We start from the raw sequence: 21382 nt of genomic DNA on the forward strand, positions 1-21382 counted from the left end.
TCTCAATCCCCTTTCTCTTCTTGGTCTCCTATTTTCATGAAATCTTTTTTTTTATTTATTTACTTTTCTCCTCTCTCTACAGCAAAGGTTTTAAGGTAAAAAATCTTTCAAAAAGGCTAAAGAATCTTCCATGAGCTGCTACGAGAAAGGGCCAAATAACTTACTATTTCTGGCACTTTTAATAGTCCCATCCAAAATCTGAGCCAGATAACATCTTGAATCAACCCCCAAAGTTTATGATAGAATATAAATCAAACAATTAGTTATTATCTTAAGGACTTACTAGTCGTGTGATTTTTATGTGCTCTGAGTTTGTGATTCTTTGGCATTTGGCATACATATATAAATACCAGAGTTAAAATGATGTCCATGTTGATAAAGAAATAGACAATCATCAGTCTACTGGGAGGGTCAACAGAGGGTGTGTGTGTGTGTGTGTGTGTATGTACACACATTATCTAGATACACACATGTAATTTTTAGAATAAGAGAAAGCATGTTCTCTCCAATCAGATGAAAAGCAAGTATTAAGTCTTAAGAAAGGATTCTAATAAACAAAATATACCCAAAGAACTGGAGTGAAAGAACTAATCCTTATTCAGAGGGAACAAAATTATGTTTATGTCCTATTATTGACTCTAACTCCCAAATTATCCTAATTTATATTCCTGTAGGTTATATCCCTAGAGGGTAAAATGAACCCATTTAGGCAGACTCAAAACATGATAAAAGCATTAAGAGGGAAATATAGAACATTATGATGCCTCTTTCTGAGGTAAAATATTTACAAGTTAGATTTTATTTGAAAAAAAACTTACCCGAGGAAAGGTCAAAAATGAAATAGTCCTTCTATTCTGACTCCCAGAGATGACCAAGTTCATACTAATTTATATCTATTTTAACATAGAATTCTTGTGACCAAAGGAGACAAAGATGCAATATAGAACCATCCAGCTGTCTTGAATCATAAACCAAAATTAGATCATCTAACTCATGATTTTTGCTAACCAGTGTGTTGCCACTAACAAAATCAATTTCTAAGTTCCAATTTCTAAAGGAAAATACAATTCTAATGTGTAAGGAATATATTCCCCTCTCAGATTCCAAAATACAAAGTCTTAATAATTCATGCAGTCATTAGGGCCCTGATGATTTTACAGGTCACAAGAGAATTATAAGAAAAGAAAGGCTGTAATAATTTTCCCCAGGAGAAGAATGCTGAATGCCATACTGTCATAAAAATATCATAAGCATATTTATATCAGCATGATCTCTTTTCAATATAAAACACTCAAAAGCTGAAACAAAATATAAAACTAAAATACACATGGATGAAACAGCTCTAGCCTACAAAGGCAAAGAGAATGGCGAATTTTTCCCATGGCTTGCTACACCACTTAACACCTCTGAATATCCTATCCAAACAGGCCCTCTCTTTTTCCCCTTCCCATCATTCACTATCTCTCTCTATTATTTTACCTTTTATTTTTTTCCTCACTACTAATAATTACTTGAAGTCATATTACATAATTATTTGCTTAATGCTCTGCCCCCTCCACAGGAATATACTTCACTGAGGGGCACAGTTTCAACCTTGTTCACCATTGTATCCGCAGAGCATGGTGCAGAGTTCATTCAACATACATTTGCTGATTGAACTAACAAAGAAAGGAGGGAGAGAGGGAGAAAGGAAGCACCATAATCTGCATGTGCATAATTCACAATGAGTTAGAAAACAGATACTCCAATTGCATGAAATTAAATCTCAATAAACCCATAGTAAGGTGAAAACAGCTAAAAATGCGTTTACTGCACCTACCCTGCCAAACGCACTAGCTTAGCCAAGTACACCAGAGTTATGGCTGTTTCCCCTGGAGATTGCATAGCTGAGACGGAGATGCGGGTCTCCACTGCTGCTGCCTCCCCAGCTGCCTAGCATCACAGGACAGCATCATATTGCCTATCAGTGAGTGGCCTGGGAAAGGATCAAAATTCAAAATTCCAAGTACAGTTTCTACTGAATGCACACTGCTTTCGTTTATCATAGTCAAAAAAAATCATTAAGTCAGCATCTTAAGTCAGGCCATGGGTATTTACATTTGTATGAATATTAAAATTTCCGCTCCCAAAAAATAGCCAAGATGTATTTCTGAAGGACCTAGTCCTAGTTAAACATTAAAGAGATGTGTCCTCACCTTATGTAACATATCTCAGGAAAAAATGTTCGAATAGTCAGCATTAGAATATTTTCAGTACTAAGATTTCATTGATAATGACTTTGATAAACTTCTGAGAGGTGCTGATGTTAATTAAGAAGGTCAATTTGGGCTTAAGTTCCATTAAATACTTACTGCCTTGCCTCTTCTGCATCAACCTTTAAAATTAAATCTTGTCTCTCAGCTGAATAAAAATCATGATAATTTTCTGAGTATATGTGGTATCTTTCTTCCCAGAAGAGGAAAAAAAGAAAACCTCATTAATCATATAGAAAACTCAGTCAAGTTTCTGGCATTCCAGTTACCTTGAAGAAAGGAGGAAAAACTGAAAGGAGAGAGGAGAAAGCAAGGACATACATACCAAGATAATGGCAGGGCCAATATATGAATCCAAATATACTAGTCACAAGAGATACAGGTTCCCAGTGGCCAACAGCAGCAACTTTAATAAATACAGAGTTTCCTCAAACTGGTGGCAGAAGAGGAAAGCAGAGGAATTTCAAGAACGAGGAAGATTTGATAAACTGTTGTTGGCTTAAAGATGGAAGAGGCTCTTGAGAAGAAATGTGCATGTCTTAAGGGACACAGGGCAGCAAACATATGAATATTATGGTCCTACAACTATGTAGAGCCATCCAGGAGAGGAATGTTAAATGCCATACCGTCATAAAATTATTGTATTCAATAGTCACCCCCCAAAATATATGACCAATTCCTAACATGTAGCCTTACATGGAAAAAGGATCTTTGCAAATACGGTTAAGGATCTCAAGATCACCTAGATTTAAATGAACTCTAGAGTCAATGTAGGTGTCCTCACAAGAAAAAGGTAGAGGGGACCCTGGAAAAGACACACATGGGAGAAGGGCAAGTGAAGACAGAGGCACAGACTGGAGTAAGCTGACCGAGGCTCCAGGGGAGAGTGGCAAGGAGGGATACCTGATCTAAGCACAGTATGTACAGGTATGGAAATGTCAAAGTGAAACCCACTAACTTAATAGGACTGAATTAATAGGACTGAATAATTATAATAATTAATAGAACCAAATATTTATAATAATAATTTTTAAAATCCCTGCAGCCATCGAAAGCTAGGAGAGAGGCATGGCCTGGATTTCCCCTCAGAGTTTCCTTAAGCAACCGACACCTTCCCATACTTTGATTTCAATTTCTGGTCTCTTAAGACTGTTAAAAGAATCTATTTTTGTGTTTTAAACCAGTTGGTTTGTATTAATTTGTTGCAGGAAGCTAAAAAAACACAAGAAACTGAATTCTGCAAATAACCTGAACAGGTTGAAAGCAGAATCCTCCCCAGAGCCTTCAGATAGGGGCAGACTCTTTTACTGCACCTTAGCAGAGAATCCGGTCACCTCCTAGGACTTGGGACAGAGCTGTGACCTAATAAATGGACGTGGATTTAAGCAACTAGGTTTGTGGTAATTTGCTATGCATCAACAGAAAACAATGTTTAGCATTCAATGTTCTTATATTATTACATCAGTTAATCTTCACAATCCAAATTTATGTAAGAGTTTTGATAGTGAGCATCCTTGTCTTGCTCCTGACCTTAATGACAGTGTCCTTCATGAAGTACTTCCAAAGCTAGGAGGGAAGGATCACTAGAGTTCACTGGAGATGTTAACAGGGAGGCTGTGGGGAAAGCGTCCTAAAGTCACAGAATACTGAGAAAACTCTGCTTTAGAAAGTAAAATGGGTGAACTCAAAAGCACAGTTTCAAAAGAACACATTTCTTCTGGATTTGTTTAACAACATGCAGACCCACAGTTTTCTTAAAAAAAAAAAAAAAAAAAAAGACGACGACGATGACAGTGGTGGTGGTAGAGGTGGTGGTCTGGATGTTTAGTTAATACTTCAATCAACATTTTTATTTACATGACTTAAAAACCTCTTCAATTAAAATTCCAAAAATTTTTGGCTTTGTCAAAGAGTAAATCCATAAAGGCAGAGGCTATATCTATCTTGGTTATTCATAATCCCCACAACTAGAAATATTTACATGCCATAGTTGCTCATAGTATTTGGAGAAGCAAATGGGCTGATGGAGACAGAAAACATTTTCTCCACAGCTTATTTCACATAGTTCTATAAACTACCCAGAACTCTGCCTCTTCTATACCTTTGTAAACTGCATTCTTGCTTGGAATGCCCCATCCCTCTCTATTCATCCATACTGAAGTTTCGAAATCTGACTGAACTACTCTCTCTAAAAATGATATTGTAATCTGCATATAGTAGGCACTAAAGAAGTAACTAAAGTTCCTTTCTTTAAAAAGTAAAGAATATACACTGGGAAGAGGTAATGGTTCCTTCAGATTCATTAATTTACAGAGTAAGCAATTCATTCACAGTATTGATGACAATTTTGTGATCATTAATTTTATGTTAACTTCACTGGGCCACAAAGTGCCCAGACATATGGTCACATGTTATTCTATGCATGCGTCTGTGAAGGGACTTCGAGATGAGATTAACATCTGAATCAATACACTGTGGAAAGTAGACTGTCCTCCCTAATGTGGGTGGGCCTTAATCAACTGAAGACCCAAATATGACACAAAGGCTAAGAGGGAGCTCCCTGGAGCTGGGACAGAGAGGTCATTCCCTCCTTTCCAACTAGACCTGAAACAATGTCTCTTCCCCAGTGTCAAGCCTGCCGGTTTTGGGGACAGAAGCCACACCATTGGCTCTCGTGGGTATCCAGCTTGCTGAACACAGATCTTAGGACTTCTCAGCATGCATCCTCATGTGAGCTAATTCTTATACATGTCTATATTACATATGTACATATACATATATCCTAATGGTTTTGTTTCTCAGGAGGACCCTAATATGATGTTTATTCTTCCAATTGATCTTTCATTCATATTACTCAGCAGTCCTAATAAGAACATAGGCATTGTTGGGAGTCACCCCAGCTCCAAAGACTAACTTTCCAATCCCCCACGAAGAGCCATCCAACGGTGAGCCCTACTGGCTCACATGATCCCACCGTCCAATGGTGAGCCCTGCTGGCTCACATGATCCTTACCCACCAATCAGACTAGCCCTCCTGGCTCACATAATCCTTACTCACCAATCAGACTAGCCCTGCTGGTTCACCTGATCCTTACTCACCAATCAGACTAACCCTGCTGGCTCACCTGATCCTTACCCACCAATCAAAAAGTACCCCCTGCCAACTGTCAGACCACCCCTGGCTCTATAAATATGCAGAGCTGTTCCTCAATAAATGGGCATTTTCTCTGATGGCAAGCCTTGATGGTTCTTTCAGACATCATACCAAGGTTAAATTAGTTTCCTTCCTGAGAATCTGTCAGAAAAGAAAAAACCTTTCTCTAGGTATCTCTACATCACAGGAGCCATTTAACCCCCAAAAGCACAAAGCCTATCTAAGAACAAAGTCACGTAGGTGTTGGCAGAGAGAAGGGGAGAAAAATACCTACATGGAGTGTTGTAGACATAAATCAAACCCCTGAATCCAGCTGTATTTGGTGCCAGCACAAGCCTTTGATTTCTCAGTTATGTGAGCAAATAGTTTTTTAAGTTAATTTAAACTGGATATTATTGTTTTCAAATAAAATAATCTTGACTAACACAATACTTTCATGTAATAACTAAGGAGCTTACAATAATCTGCATGAAAAGACTGTCACTTTGGCTTTATCTAAAGTACTATTTAAGGTCAAAGGAGGATTAAAACTTTAACAGCATTAAAAGTATCGACATCACTATTTCTACTTGCGAAATTCAAGTGGATGCTATCAGATCCTATGAATACTAGAAACTTCATAATTAAGCCATTATATTTGCATACCTAGTAGAGAAGATGAATTTTCCAGTATTAACATTTCTAAACATAATTATCAAGAGTCATCTTCAAAAACCAAATTCTTTGCCAAGGTTCTAGTTTTCCAGAGTCAAGAAAGCTAAACTAATGTGCTACTTGTATTTCATTGAAAAAAATTACAAAACATTACTGAGTCCTTACTATATATGCCAAGTAGGCAGAATAAGCATTATCTATTTTAATGATCACTTCATGTCTATAAAGTATGTATTATTTGTATTCTTCTATTACAATCTTCATTTTAAAGATTAATAGGAGAGATTAAAATAATAAGCCTAATAAAAACAGTAGTGGTGTTAAACATTTGTCAAGAGTATACTACAGCCCACACACCATACAGCTGTATAAGAAGGATCCTATTTAATCTTCACAATTATCTTTTGGGGTAGGTACTATCTTTGGCTTTATCTGCAGATGAGAAAACTAAGGCTTAGAGACTGAAATGCACAGTCCAGACCTGTGCTCCACATCAGAATCAGTCTGCAAGTTTGAAGACATCCACACCACATCTTGGTAAATTCCATACTACTACTTGAAGTGCATTTAACGTTGTTTAATAAAAACTTGAATTTCTCTACATTATTTGTGTCCTTGAACGGCCATATGGTTTGCATTTGTATTTTCTTCTTTAATTCCTCATCTTTGAAAAAGACAAAGATAAACAATAAAGGAAATATGTATTATATATTTCAGCTCAAATGAGTAATACTGGAGCACTGAATTAGAGTTAATAACTCTAATATAGACTTAATTTTATAAAAGATAGTTGAAATTCTTAACAATTACCAAAATCAGAATGCAATTACATCTGGTATCTATATTGTGATAATTATTTTTCTTAAATGAGAATAGATCTTGCGAAGTAGAACAAGAAGAGAAAAGCATCAGGTAAGGCTGATATTCTAGAAAACTTGTCAAACTGACTGAGACTGTAACCTAGGTCTTAAAAGAAACCATGAACAGGCACTCATACTAACACAAAATACTTAATTTTAAATACTAATACATAAATTAAATACTAATTTTGCAAAAAAAATCATTTAATAGTGATATGTGACATACTTTTGTATTTAAATTACGATTTGATAAGATTCATTGTTTCCTGAGCTATATCATTGTAGTGTTCCACATTTGTCATGGGAGTTCTCAGTAACCCATCCTATTGTGTTATGGGAACAACAGAATAAAAGGAAAAAAGAATCTGTCTCTGTTAACTCATCACCTGTCCCACCAACTCTTTCAACACTCCCCAAAACATCCTATCTGTAACTAAAGAGTTTGGGGAAAGGGTAGCCTTCCTTCCATCTCTATTGTTTCTGAGTAGAGCCAGAAGTCTCAATGTCTTACAACACTGACCTTGAATCAAAGCTCATCCCAAGCCAGGACCTCCTTTAACTCTAAAACTTCAGAGTCATGTGTCTGGCAGAAAACATAGGAAACTCTAAATGAATGTTTTTACTCTAAATGAATGTTTTTGAGATGGACTGAGGTTGTTCTGGGTCCTCTAAAGTTTAACAGTTACCGTCTGTCTCTAGACTTCTTTGACACTAAATATACAAATATATGTTCATAAATATAAGGACTTAGAACCCCAATTCCATCACTGGACCTAGTTTAACAGAAGCTTCCAGGATGGCCTACACTTCTCTACATGAGTGCAGCAGCAAAACACTCACTGAGGAAGTAAGACGTCTCTCACAAGAGCCAGAAGATTGCCTTCAGAATCAATGTTTACTTCCTCCTCGCCATTCCCATCCTCCTGGTTCACAAGTAGAGATGTGGTTTCTGACAGCAAACGCAAGCTGAAGAGTCTCCACTCCACTTGGAAGGGGGGAAAAATGTCAAGAATGTGACTACACTGAGAAAAAATTAAAACAGATTATGCAACTGAGAAGATTCTACTAATGTGGTCTCACTTACCATTTTGACTTTGAACCAAGGAGACCAAGGGTGGCAGAATATAATCAACAACCTAAAAGAAAGGATGGGAAAGATTTGGTTGAGAACTTTCTATTAACACAAAACCAAACTAAAGTACTATCTAAGAGAGAGGAAAATAACAGCTACATTTATCCTAGACTTAAAACCCTTCATGACATTTAATAAACCACTAAGCTCATTCAACTTTGAAAAAGTGCTCAGGTCAAAATGACACTATGAAAATCAAAACAGTAATTTCTCAAAACCTTCAGTGCTTATGAAAGAAACTTTTAGTGTATAATGCAAAATCTGGCTGGCAAAGGTTGGTATTAAACCACCAAATTATATGCATAAACTGTTGATCATTACTTAAGTTTAAGCTAAACAACAATCAAAATGTTGGTGAAAAAGAGAAACACTAATTCATGATTTATCAAATACTTCAAAGGACTATGACAACATTATTATGGTTATTTTTGGAAATATGCTCAAGAGATATAAATACGCTATATAAAGCACCCTATGAATTCCCATTTACAGTAGACACAGGACACTCAAATATGGTTTGAAACTTAACACAAAAGCTTAAAAAGATTTTTTTTTCCTTCAAAATATCAATGAAGAAATGACAAATCACTACTGCAATCTAATCCTAAAGCCGAATTTCTCATTTGATGGACTGCTTTTGCTGTGCACTTGTCCCATCCACACTGGCAGGCAGGAGGAACTATGCTATACACAGGCACACAACACCTTGGTCCAAAACAATGTACTGATGCCCTACACAGGTGATGACTCTCCACACATGCTTGGTGGCCCATGAGTCTGTGTTTACATGTAACATTGTATCTGGATATTTTTAGGGACCCTAAGAACCAGAGATATTTTATTCACCCTCTACCACTAAGTACGGGACATCACTCAAAGCACAGATGTCATGCTCCACCTAAGGTATTTGGGGAACCCCAAACTTCCAGTTCAAAAAGCAGAAACTTGCAAAGAAAAGAAATATATCCTACTATTGGATTCTATCAAAATGATTAACATCTATGTTGAAGGTTTAATAGTATATATTGAGAGAGGAGTGGAACTAAAATAAGTGGTAGACGTATCTATCTCAAGGTTTGAAGGACAATTATGATCGAAAAAGCAAGACTGTCAGACAAAAAAATGTATATATAAAAAGTAACAGTTTCCTGTTTACCTACAGCAACCAAAATAACTGGAAAAATATACCATTTACAAAAATAGAATTCTAAGGTACTGTTTCAGTTTAGATATGAGGTGTCCCCCAAAAGCTCATGTGTGAAATGGTACTAGAGGTGAAATGATTGGGTAATGAGAGCCTTAACCTAATCAGTGGATTAACCTACTGATGGGTATTAACTGGGTGGTAACTATAGGCAGGCAGGTTTTCGCTGGAAGAGGTAGGTCACTGGGGGCGTTCCTTTAGGATACATATTTTGTTCCTGGAGATGAGAACTCTCTCTGCTTCCTTTTGCCATGTCCTGAACTGCTTTCTTCTTCCATACCTTCCTACCATGATGTTCTGCCTCATTTTGGACCCAGATCTATGAAGCTGAACATCTTTGGACTGAGACCTCTGAAGCCATAAGCCCTCAAATAAACATTTCCGCCTCCAAAATTATTCTTGTCAGGACTTATTGGTCATAGCCATGAAAAAACTGACTAAAACAGTACCTATGACATAACCTTCATAGAAAGACACAAACACATACAAAAACTTAAAATTGGCAGGTACTATATATAGACACTAATGGATTTCTGGCTTCCAGTCTAATGTAAAGAGCTTGGAAATCATCATGACTATCCTTACAATGAGGTAATAAGGGGGAGGGAAGGTGACCAAACTGAAAATCAACAACTTTTTTTTTTTTTTTTTTTTTTTTTAGAACCAAAGTCATGGGGCAAACCATCATCCCTAAACCTGGAGGGGCAGGCAAAGCTTGCAGGGGCAGAAAACACACTGGAGCCACAATAGAAAATTAAAGGGCAACTGACTAATAGTTGGGGACTGTGCATTAATGGAGGGCAACTTCAGAGAGAAAAAAGCTTTAGGGAAGCCCTTACACTTTGAGGAATCTGACCCCTAAAGCTCTACCAAGTTGTCAGGGTAAAGACCAGTTAATCTCCTGAAGCTTCTGGCAGGGGCCAGGGGAATTTGAAATGTGCCCAGGGCACTGTTTTCTCCTTAACAAAGACCCAGACTCAAGGGAACTCTTGTACCAGAGCCAAGCCTTCTGTTTTTGACAGAACTTAACTGACCTGGCTTTTCTGCCTTTTCTACAGGGTAGGAAAAGCAGAGAAATCCTTGTGAAAGCCAAAACCCAGGAGCACATGCTCACCAAAAGAGTGACACCTAGTCCAACAATTAAAGAACACTTCCCTTAACCCAGTATCTTACCAGACTCCTATAGTAAAACAGCATCACAACTGAGAAAAGCTCCAAGACAAAGACTTCATTGAAAGAAGACTTCCTTAGAAAAACCCAAAGAGGAAAACAAAATCAAGGACACTACGGGAAATGTTAGCCTCTGAAACCTACAGCTATCAGACAATAAACACAGACGAGCTCAGCCTTTGATAACCATAAAATTGCACACAAAAGGCCCATTTTCCTCAGTTCATTTTGTCCAATACCTGATGTTGGGATGAAATATTCAGTGTTGAAAGTAAAATAAAAACAATCTAGAATCTCATACCAAGGGTAATTATCATACAAACAAAAGGTGAAGAATGTTTTTGTCAGTAGAGCTGCCTTATAAAAAAATGTTCAAAGTTGTTCTTCACAGAGAAGGGAAATAGGGCAGAAACTTATATCTACATAAAGAAGACCATTAAATAAGTAAATTAATGAAGGTCGATTTCCTGCAAATTATTTTGTAATTCCAATGCATCAAAAGTCAAAATCCCAACCAGGCTTTTAGGAACTCCTCATATTGATTCTGTAATATATATGGAAAGTGAAAGGTCAAAAATAACAAAGCATGGGGCAAGCATAGTTAATCATATCAAATTTCTGAGTTTATTATGATGGAAATAAAGTGGTACAAACACAGGTCTAGACAAAGAGATCCCTGAAATAGAAAAGCAAGTCTAGAAATAGACACACATGGTGTTTTGGATTTTTGCTGCCATGAATTAAAAACCAGACAAGAACAATTAGAGGAGGACAAGTTTATTCTGGAGCTTATGGTTTCAAAGCTCTCAGTCCACAGAAGGCTGGCTCCACTCCTCTGGGCGTGGGTGAGGCAGAACATCATGGCAGAAGTGCGTGGTGGAAGAAAAGAGGCTCACACATAATGATCAGGAAGCAGAGAGAGCTTTTCTCAACAAGAGCAAAATATAAACACCCAAAGACATATCCCCAAGGACCCATCTCCACCAGCCACACCCTAGCTGCCTACAGTTGCCACTCAGTTAAGCACTGATTAGGTTAAAGATCTCATGACCCAGTCATTTCACCTCTAAACCTTCTTGCATTGTCTCACACATAAGCTTTTGGGGGATACCTCACATCTAAATCAAAACACATAGCAATTTATAAGTGGCAAAGACAGGGGTCAGGGTATTACTTGAAGGCATAAGTACAATGAACTATGTACTTTATTAAAAATCAGAACTTTTTAAAAAATTTACAGAGAGCTTAAAGAGCTAATGGCAAAAAGAAAAACTTTTATAGGAAAATATGGAATAAAATTTGTGATATTAGAATAAGAAAGGGATTTTTTAATTGATACCTAAAAGGGACAAACTAAAAGGTGAATATTATCTTAGTTTTTTGTTTCTGTAACAAAATACTTGAAATTGCGTAATGTATAAAGACAAAAGGTTTGTTTAGCTCAGTTTTGGCCCAATCAGCTCAGTCTATGTTGAGTGCCTCATGGCAGATGGCATCATAATGGCAGAAATAGGAGCAAGAAGTCAGAATGATTCAAGAACCAGGCTTTCTCTTTTTATAACAACTCACTCTCTTGGAAATTAATTGGGGTCCTGAAAGAACTACATTAATCTCTTCCAAGGGCAGCACCCCTAATGACCTAACCATATTCTACTAGTTCCCACCTTTCAACATCATTACTCTGAAAACTCTGAGAATCAAGTTTCTAGCACATTCATCTTTGGTTTCACACTCAAACCACATCCAAACCACAGTATTATCATCCCTTGGCATTCAAAATAGACTAGTTCCAGGAACCCTTACATACCCCAAATCTAATGATGCTCAAGTCCCTTACATAAAAATGATATAGTATTTGCGTGTAAAACCTCTGTGCATCCTTCCATATACTTTTTGATCATCTCTAGATTTATAATAACTAATACAATGTAAATTCTAACTAACCTGTTAACACTGTACTGTTTAATGAATAATGACAAGAATAAAGTCTGCATATGTTCAGTAAAGATGCCCTTTTTCCCTAATATTTTCAATCCATGGTTAGTTGAATCCATAGATGCAGAATTTACAGATATGAATGTCTAACAGTACTAATAAATCTAAAGAGTGAATACATGTAACCTTGAATACAAACCAAATGTAAACTTCTGTGTCATTCTCCACATTTTAAAAGAGGAAATCTAATTATGGCATCATTTAACTTTTCAACTAACAGTTTTTCTTTGAATAACTCAAGACAATTAAAATGGTACCCACTCTATGTGATATAAATTTAATCCTTACAAATGAGAATAATCCTTTAGGAATAACAAATAGAAGATGATAATGTGGGAATTAAATGCTTTTTCAATATATAAGTGAACAGAAAAAGTTTAGAAGATCGACTAGCTCCTATTTGTTGAGTAATGACAGCTAATTACTTTATAAAAAGAAGGCTACCCAGTAAGAAATAAATTGAAAAAGTAAGATTATATAAGAATGCATATTTAGCAAGCTGAGCTAGATAAACATAAAAACTAAAAAAAAACTAATCAATATTTTTCATATTCCATTCAATAACTACATAGATCAAAATAATAAATAGTTTTCAAGAAAAGATTATGGTTTTTAAGACTCTAATAAGAAAAAGAAGATCGTGTGTCTTTTTGGCAAAATGTGCACTTAAAAAGATTCTAGAAAAAAAACCCATGAACATAAAAATTTAAATGTTAGTTACTTCAGGGATTCGGGATGTAGACAAAGAAACATTTGGTTCCTGGACAAGTTTCAAGCAAAATAAATAAAGTCAATAAATATAAGAAAATATACCAACATATGACCATATAAATCTCAAGGGTTATTTTCTCAACTCTCAAGAAAATATAGATGGGAAATATGTACAACTAACTTTTATATTTTTTAGTTGTAGATGGATCCAATACATTTATTTATTATTATGTGGTGCTAAGCATGGAACCCAGTGCCTCACACATGCTAGGCAACCACTCTACCACTGAGCTACAATACTAGCCCAACTAATATATCTTAACATTTATGCCAATATGAACTCTATGTAGGGTCACATTAGAGTGCGTGCATGCGCAAGCATGTACACAACACGCAGAGAATTATTCAGATGAGCAGATAGGATGGAGGTAAGGGGATTCTATCACCTCCACTATTGAAATTTAATAACTACAGTTTTAACAGAAAATATAAATGATGAATATATAAGCAAAACAAATCTTTAAAACTTTTTCTTGAGGCCACTTTTTAGACCACTGCTATATCTCTATTCATATAAATTTACCCTTCAGCATGAATAAAATAGAAAAAGTATTGAAATCTATAAAAGTGCCTGCTCTATAGGGTGCCAATTTGCTTTTGTGTCCTAGTTATCAGCTAAAGTCCCAATGAATACTGCGGTTTAAATAAAGTTCTCAGCCCTTAATGCTGTAAGCAATCTAATGTCCTCCCCAAGTTTCCTGGGAACTTGCTGAGGCTTATTTTACTTTCCCATGGCTCACTGCCAATTCTGTTTCCACCTCACTTACTCTTATATTTGTTTTTCACTTTAACCTGCTCTTTCCTTCTGAGAGACTGGATATACAAAGTTACAATGACCCACTGTCATGGAGAGCAACAGAATCTGGCCCCCATCCTCTGAGGAACCAGAGGGAAGTCAAACCTCTGCAGCCATTAGTCTGCTTCACTATGCTCTGTGCCCACTTCTCTTCCAAGTTAGGACTCAACGGAGAAAGCCAATACACTGCCCTAACCAATCACATAAGATGGCCCATGTCTACTTAGACTACCTCTAGACTCTCCATGCCAATGGCCCCCAGTCAGGACATACGTGAAGTTTTCCCTTTTTTCACTGTTTAACCTGCCCATTTCTTTACTTCCTTTGGGTGCAAAAAGATGGCTGATTCCCTTGCTATAGCAAGCTCTAAATCAATAGTGTTTCCATTTGGCTGGTTATTGGATTCCACCCACCTCTGTAGACATAAAACAGTTTCTTTTTAAGGATTAAGTGCAAACATTTCACAAGGTCTTGCTATGTATTAGAATTTGCTAAGAGCTTGCAGTGAGAGAGAGATTACGACAGCAACACCAGCAATTTAAAGTTGAATATTAACTATCCTTATTATTAATCATCTTGAATTACCTGCAAAAAATTTACCTTTTCCACCAAACTTTCTCTACCAGCTCTGAGTCTGTGCCCCACTGCCTGACTTGTTGGCTTCTAGGATCCCTCTTTGTTCTTGCCTCCTGTTCTCTTTTATTTCCCCCACCAATGAATAGCTGTTCATTTCCTAACAGACAAATTTTAGGTACTTTACACCTGTCTTCTTAGCCACTCCCTAATCCCACCTACAAAAGAAACTGAAACACAGTTCAGACACATCTAGGCCTAATAGCTATAAAAAGGCCAGGCAGGTGTTTCACAGTAGCTGCTTTCTCTGCCTTCCACCAGACCATGGTCCTGGGAAGGAGCACCTTTTGGCCCCCTAGGATCCAAGTCGACATCTTCTCCAAGGGGGGTCACTCTCTTCCAAACACACTTTTAAACAGTAGGTATTTATTTTCTTCCTTCAATATTCACTGATTTTTACCTAAAATTGTGACTAAGTTCCCTTAGGTTCTGGGAAATATCAAGTCTGATATCATATCAACACAATAAATGAATATTACACTTAAACTGATTAATCATGTTGCAGACTTTTTTGTTTTAAAAAATAATGAGTGATTCATGGTGGACTTCAACTAGTATTTTTGAAAGTCACATTAAAATAGTATTCTTTAAGTAAAAAAAAAAATGCAATACAGCATAACAATAATGGAAAACCTCCCTCACAAAAAAAGACAAAACCCTAAAAACTCTGTGCCAAGTCACTTCTGAGTGACAGTGAGAAAACCATGATGAAAATCTGACACAAGATGTGGCAGAGAGCATGCCCTAGACCTTCAAATTGGCATAGCTTTGCCTGTTGGTAACAGGTCTCCGTATCAAAAAGGAGGGACTGAGCACACTTTGGCTGAGTTAAAAAATTTTTTTCATCAATGTTTTGCCCTTCCAAATTATTCCACAGAATTCATTAAAAACATATGCCATTAACCACTGAAATTCTAATTAGAGTCCACTGCAACAATGACTTCTAACAAAATTCCATCGTCACTGTTTTAGCTGCTGGGATAAGACACCATTATAAAAAGTAACCTAAGGAATTTTATTATTTAATGTTAGTGTTAGCAATTTCTTAAAAACATTTGGCAATGCCAAAGTTAATTTGAGGACATGCCCTAAAAATCAAAATACTATTGAATTCTTTTTAAAGATAGAAATTACTGAGACTAGGAAATTTTTATTTCTTTGCTCAAAAACTAGAATCTTCATTTAAGTAAGAAAGTGCACACAAAATAGTTACTGTTAAAATGTTCCTCAATGGCATGTCCCAAATGAGATGAATGTCTGATTTAGGGACACTATAGATGGCTCTGGAACACAACCTAGAAAACAACAAACTAACTTGGATTATGCAAACACTTATAGCACTAGATCTCATTTTTTTTCTTCAACAAGCTTTTAATACACAAGATGATTCTTTGCTTATAATTTAACATTTTCCATTTTATGAAATGTCAAAGAGCTTTAAGCTATAAAAAACCACGCAACCCTATTCAAACTACCTTCTCTTAAAGAAAAACGTAACAATCCCATAACTTACCGAAAAATGTACCTCTAAAAGGTAATCATTTACAATGAAAGTATGTTTTACATTATTATTTTTATAAACAAGTTGATTTTATTGATGAAAGTAAAGTGCTTGAAAAGTTTTCTAAGTAGTCAACTAAATTCTTATTCTACATTTGAAAATGACTCATCACTGCTTCCATTTCAGGACACCCTAATCAACCTGGAACACCTGATAGCACCATCATTAACACGGCCACCTCAACTGTCTGCCTCTTCTCAGCAGAGGCTGCCCCAGATACACAGGATGAGGTACCACAGACTTAACATCTACCTCTACTTCTAGAAGAGGTTGCTTAGAAAAGCAATCTCAAGACAAGCAGCTAAGAAAACCAGACAAAATATTGGTTAAACAATCTTCTTTATAATATTTAATTGCTAGTAGATGGCAAGAATCCCCAAGACCATAACAGGTTAACAAAAATTCAAAAAAGTGATTACTGGCAAGACTATGAAAAAAAGGGCATGCTCATGTATTGCTGGTGGGAAAGTATAATCAGTAGACTACAATGTAAGGGATGCTGGCAGTATCTAACAAAAGTACATATGCATTTACCTTTTTATTTGGATGCAAGGAATTAACCATCAAGATATACCTCCAACAATAGGAAACTGCATATGAACACGGTTATTTATTGTTTTTAATTGCAAAATACCAGAAACCACCTAAAGTTCTAAACACATACTAGCTGAATGGCCTATGGTATGAATACAAACTCGAGTGCTATACTGCTCTAATAAAGAGGAAGATAAATATGAATGGATAAGAAATAACATTCAACATTATTATATGAAAAAGCATAACATAGAAGACAATATGTGTTACCAACTCTATAAGGAAAAAAATGGGAAAAGAACATATACATTCACTTTACAAAAAGAAACACTGGAAGATAAGCCAGAAATCAACAAAGGTGGTGACTCACAAGGGTAGGGAAGACATGACAGCATCAGTTGAGTGCAAAGGCTCTATATATACCCAAGGGAAGGGCATGATATTCCTCTGAATATATCTTTGATAGTTTTGATTTTCAAACCTTGTCAATGTTCTACATGTTTTAAAACATTAAAATCAACAAGGGGGAAGTACATTTAAAATTGAAAGCATTACCAATAATAATATTTTATACGCACATATATTTCTTAGCTCCATTTCTTGGAAAAGTCTAGGAGCTAAGACATTCTAAGAAACAGACCAGAGCACACTTAGTGTCCCAATCTTAGTCTGTAATGTTCTTTCCCACTAAAGGAAACCAGAGCTCCTCAGAGAAATGATTAATTCTAAGGCCAGGACAGAATAATAAATCGAGGCCACAGTATCTTATTGTGCCAGAAAGTAAGGAAATGCTAAAGAAAAAAAAAAAAAAAAGGCAGTGTCAGAAGGACACAGAAGCCAATTCAAATGGACTTACACTGATCAAATCTTGTGAATTTCAGCCCCAAAATAATTTAAACAATAATGAAGCCACTGATAAATACAGGAAAGAGTGGTAGACAAAATGTTGCCCCCTCCAAAAGAGACCCACATCCAAATCCCCAGAACATTTTGATTTGTTACTTTACATGGCAACTGGGACTTTGCAGATTTAAGTTAAGGATCTTAAGAGGGAGATTATCTTAGATTATCCTTATTAGAATCCTTGTAAGAAGGTCTAGAAAAGTCAGAATCAGAGAGGATTTAACACTGAAAGCAGAGGTAGAGACAGAGATGTGAAGATGCTACTCTGCTGGCTTGAAGATGGAAGAAGTCAAGAACCAAAGAATACAGGTGGCCTCTAGAAGCTGGAAAGGGAATGAAATGGATTCTTGCCTTAAAATATCCAGAAAGAACATAGCTATACTGACAATTTGATTTTAGCCCCAAAGATTCATTTCAGGCTCTAACCTCCAGACCTGTAAGATAATAAATTTGGATGGTTTAAAGTCACTAAATTTGTGGTAATTTGTTATAGCAACAATAGGAAACTAATACTGACATGAGTTCATACCAATGAAAAATAGTGAAGATGTGTTTTCATACTAAATAACTTTGCAAAAGAAAAAAATTATATAGCTCACATTCACCAAGTTCTAAATAACCCTTTTCATATTTATGAAAACTTTTAAATTCAAATATAAGATACTAACATGCAGTTAATCTTCACAATATGAACACACTGAAGTAAGTAGCACCCAGATGAAGAAACAGGGTATCACAAACCCTTTTGTAGCCTCTTCCGGTCACTGCCTAAACAGTGACCACTGGAGGGTAACCACTATACTGACCTGTAACAAATTTTTGGCTGTTTTTAAACTTTGTACAATTTTAGTTCCATATTAAGTTGGTGAGATTTATACATATTGGTAAGAGTAACTATAGAATCATTCATTTTTTCTTCTGTATAGTATTCCAGCTTACAACTGTCCCATAACATATTTCTTTATAGACTGGTAATAGGCACTTTGATAGTTTCCAATTTTGGAGCTGAACATTCCTGCATACATATTTTGGTGAAGCTAAGTTCACATTTCTGTTAAATGCATATTTAGAAGTGAAACTACTGAATTATTAAGTCATAGTATATACACATGATCAGCTTCTTCCAAACAGTTTTCCAAGCTGATTGTACCAATTTATACTCTGACTAGCAGTTTCTGAGAGTTATGTTTTTTCTACATCCCCATCAATACTATGAACTCAAATAATCAGCTTAAATGACTCAATATTAACCTCCACCTTTTAGTTTAAAAAAATTAATGCTATATAATAAGGTTTAGCTTGGTTTTTAATGTCAAATAGAACTGCATCTTAGGCAAATTATATCATTAGACTTTTCCAATAAAGAAACCTTTATTTCTTTGCTATTTAATGTTTTTGAAAGCACTGTGAGTGGAAACAAATTCTATGTACAAATAAAACTCCTACAGTTTACTGACTACTCTGTAGGCCAGACTAGTGACTTCCAACTCTGAGGCACCAAATGGTCTAGAAATTCATAAAAATCTCAGTTAAACACTTGTGCTCAGGAAGAGTTAAATGCATTTAGCCACTTCCATATAATACAGTATTGATCAGGAACCTTGAAGACAGTGTGTGCTCAAATTTCAAACAATGTTAGGCTCCTTGGGGTGTGGATCTTCATATATTCCAGTCATGCTCAAAAAGAGATAATTAGAAGATATCCCATGAGTTACGGCATTAAAAAATATTTTTTATGAGGCTGTAAATTTTAATGATACCTTTTTATCATACTAGAGGTTGCAGTTTCAATAATTAGTATGCTTGCATTTCATGAGTAGAAAATAAACTAATTAAATTTCTATTTAAATGCAATTCAGATATTTATAAACACTGGATCTTAACAAATTAGCCATGAGGTTACTGTTCATTAAGCAAAGGAATCAATAGCAACATCTTAGCAAATTATGTCTCAATCGTAGACTTAAAATTTATTGCTGTGAAAATCACCATGTCAAACAGGGTTTCTAGGTATGATGGGTGTGGTTACTTGGATTAATACTCACTGCAGACAATGAAGAGTGCCAGATAAAATATAAAAAACCAAAATCCTAAAAATAGTTAAGGTGTCAAAAACAGTGGGGGAATTTTCGGGCCAATTTCTGGACAGAAGCTTAAGCAGAGCCTAGCCAGATGGTGCCAGGAGGTAGTTGCCAACAATATCAACACAGGGCTGCCGTGGGGTCAGTGGGGCCAATTCCTCCCAGGATAGGAGCTTTTTGAGTGGGTACCTGCTGAGAGAGGATTCAGCTCTCCAAGTGAGGGACCAAGCCCTGAACACACTAGTGCTCCAGAACAAAAGTGTGTCCTAGGGAATCTGGATTCTCAGGAATTTGTATACTCAGATAACCTGAGTGTGAGGCAAGGTCCCAACTGGTAGAACACTTAGATGGCTGGTGGAAGCAAACTCGAAGCCTCTCTGGAGGAATGAATGTCCACACTAGGTTTCAGGGAATACCCACAAATGGATGTCAAGGACAATGAGCAGCAAGGAGTGAACTATCAAACCACCATATAAATATAATGATTTGGGCATAAACAAGATGTAACAGACACCACAGACTACGAAGAATTTTACTATCTTATTTTACTATCTTATCTTATTTACTTATCTTATCAGACACGCTGTATAGGAAAACTACATTTTTAAAGTGTAAATAAATAAATCACAAAGAGAATATCTATAGGGAACAGGAAATTATAAAAAGCAATAAACATTTGAAAAGAAAAAAAGACTAGCAGAATTTCTAGAAATGACAAAACTACAAGTGAAAAATAACCAAAATTAAAATCTGAATGGCTATACTTGAACACAGAAAGAGAACCAATAAAATCATTAGAATATACCACTGAAAGAGGATGAAATATGCAGAAAGACAGAAACTTAGAAAATAGAGAATGTTTAACGTACACATGATCTAAATTGCTGAAAATGGAACAAAAGAGGGAATAAGCTGAGTTAATGGCAGAGAACTTTCCGGACTGATGAAAAAGGACAATCCACAGAGTCTGAAGGCACAGAAAATCTCAGAGTAAATTTTTAAAAGAAATTCACATTTAGTTACAACATAGTCAATCTACAGAACACCAAAGATACCTCCCACCAAAAGAGTTTTAGAATGAGACCAAGGAGACAAAGATTCCTTCAGAAAAAAACCTGAAGATTACAGCTGATCCTCTCCAACAACAGTCCAAATCAGAAGATTATAAAATAGTATCTGTGCGATGCTTAACAATTATGGCAAAAATAACTGCAAACTCAGAAAAAAAAAGCCCTCAAGAAATAATGACTTCATCAGACAGTTTGACAGCAACTCACCTAAGGTTTAAAAAAAAAATGGTAAAGGGTATATTTCAGTCAAAAATCAGTGAAAAGACAAAGTGAGAATGAAGAACAAAGGAAGTAGCAAGAATAAATGAGCTTCCTATTAAAGTGGCGATGTTAAGGTTTGTTGAGAGTGTTTGAAACAGACTTGGAAATGCAACAATAACATAAGTATCATGAGGGAACTAAATGGAGGTAAATAGGTTGAGCTGTATTAATTAAGGAAAATAAGTTTCAAGTTCAGGTTTTAATAAGTTCACATATATGATATTAATTTTAGGGTAAGAGGTAAAATAACAGTGTATAAATACCACCTTACATGGCAGCGGGGGGAGATGTCAATAGGACTAGAAAGTAGAGGTGGGACAAAAGAAAACATGTATGGCAAAAGTGTGAAAG

General features: G+C 36.0%; 1 protein-coding gene across 1 annotated transcript in view; it reads right to left on the reverse strand.

Moving 5' to 3' along the window:
* The window catches only part of Ulk4 (unc-51 like kinase 4), a 501941-nt gene that overhangs the window by 292417 nt on the left and 188142 nt on the right, over positions 1-21382 (reverse strand). Inside the window, exons 28-29 of the mRNA XM_076869315.2 lie at positions 8005-8056; positions 7761-7905 (exon numbers count right to left, since the gene is read on the reverse strand). Coding sequence (XP_076725430.2) covers positions 7761-7905; positions 8005-8056 — 197 coding nt within the window. The remainder of the gene's footprint in view (positions 1-7760; positions 7906-8004; positions 8057-21382) is intronic.

This window comes from Callospermophilus lateralis, chromosome 1 (assembly GCF_048772815.1).
Source record: "Callospermophilus lateralis isolate mCalLat2 chromosome 1, mCalLat2.hap1, whole genome shotgun sequence".
In the NCBI taxonomy this organism is placed as follows: Eukaryota; Metazoa; Chordata; class Mammalia; order Rodentia; family Sciuridae; genus Callospermophilus; species Callospermophilus lateralis.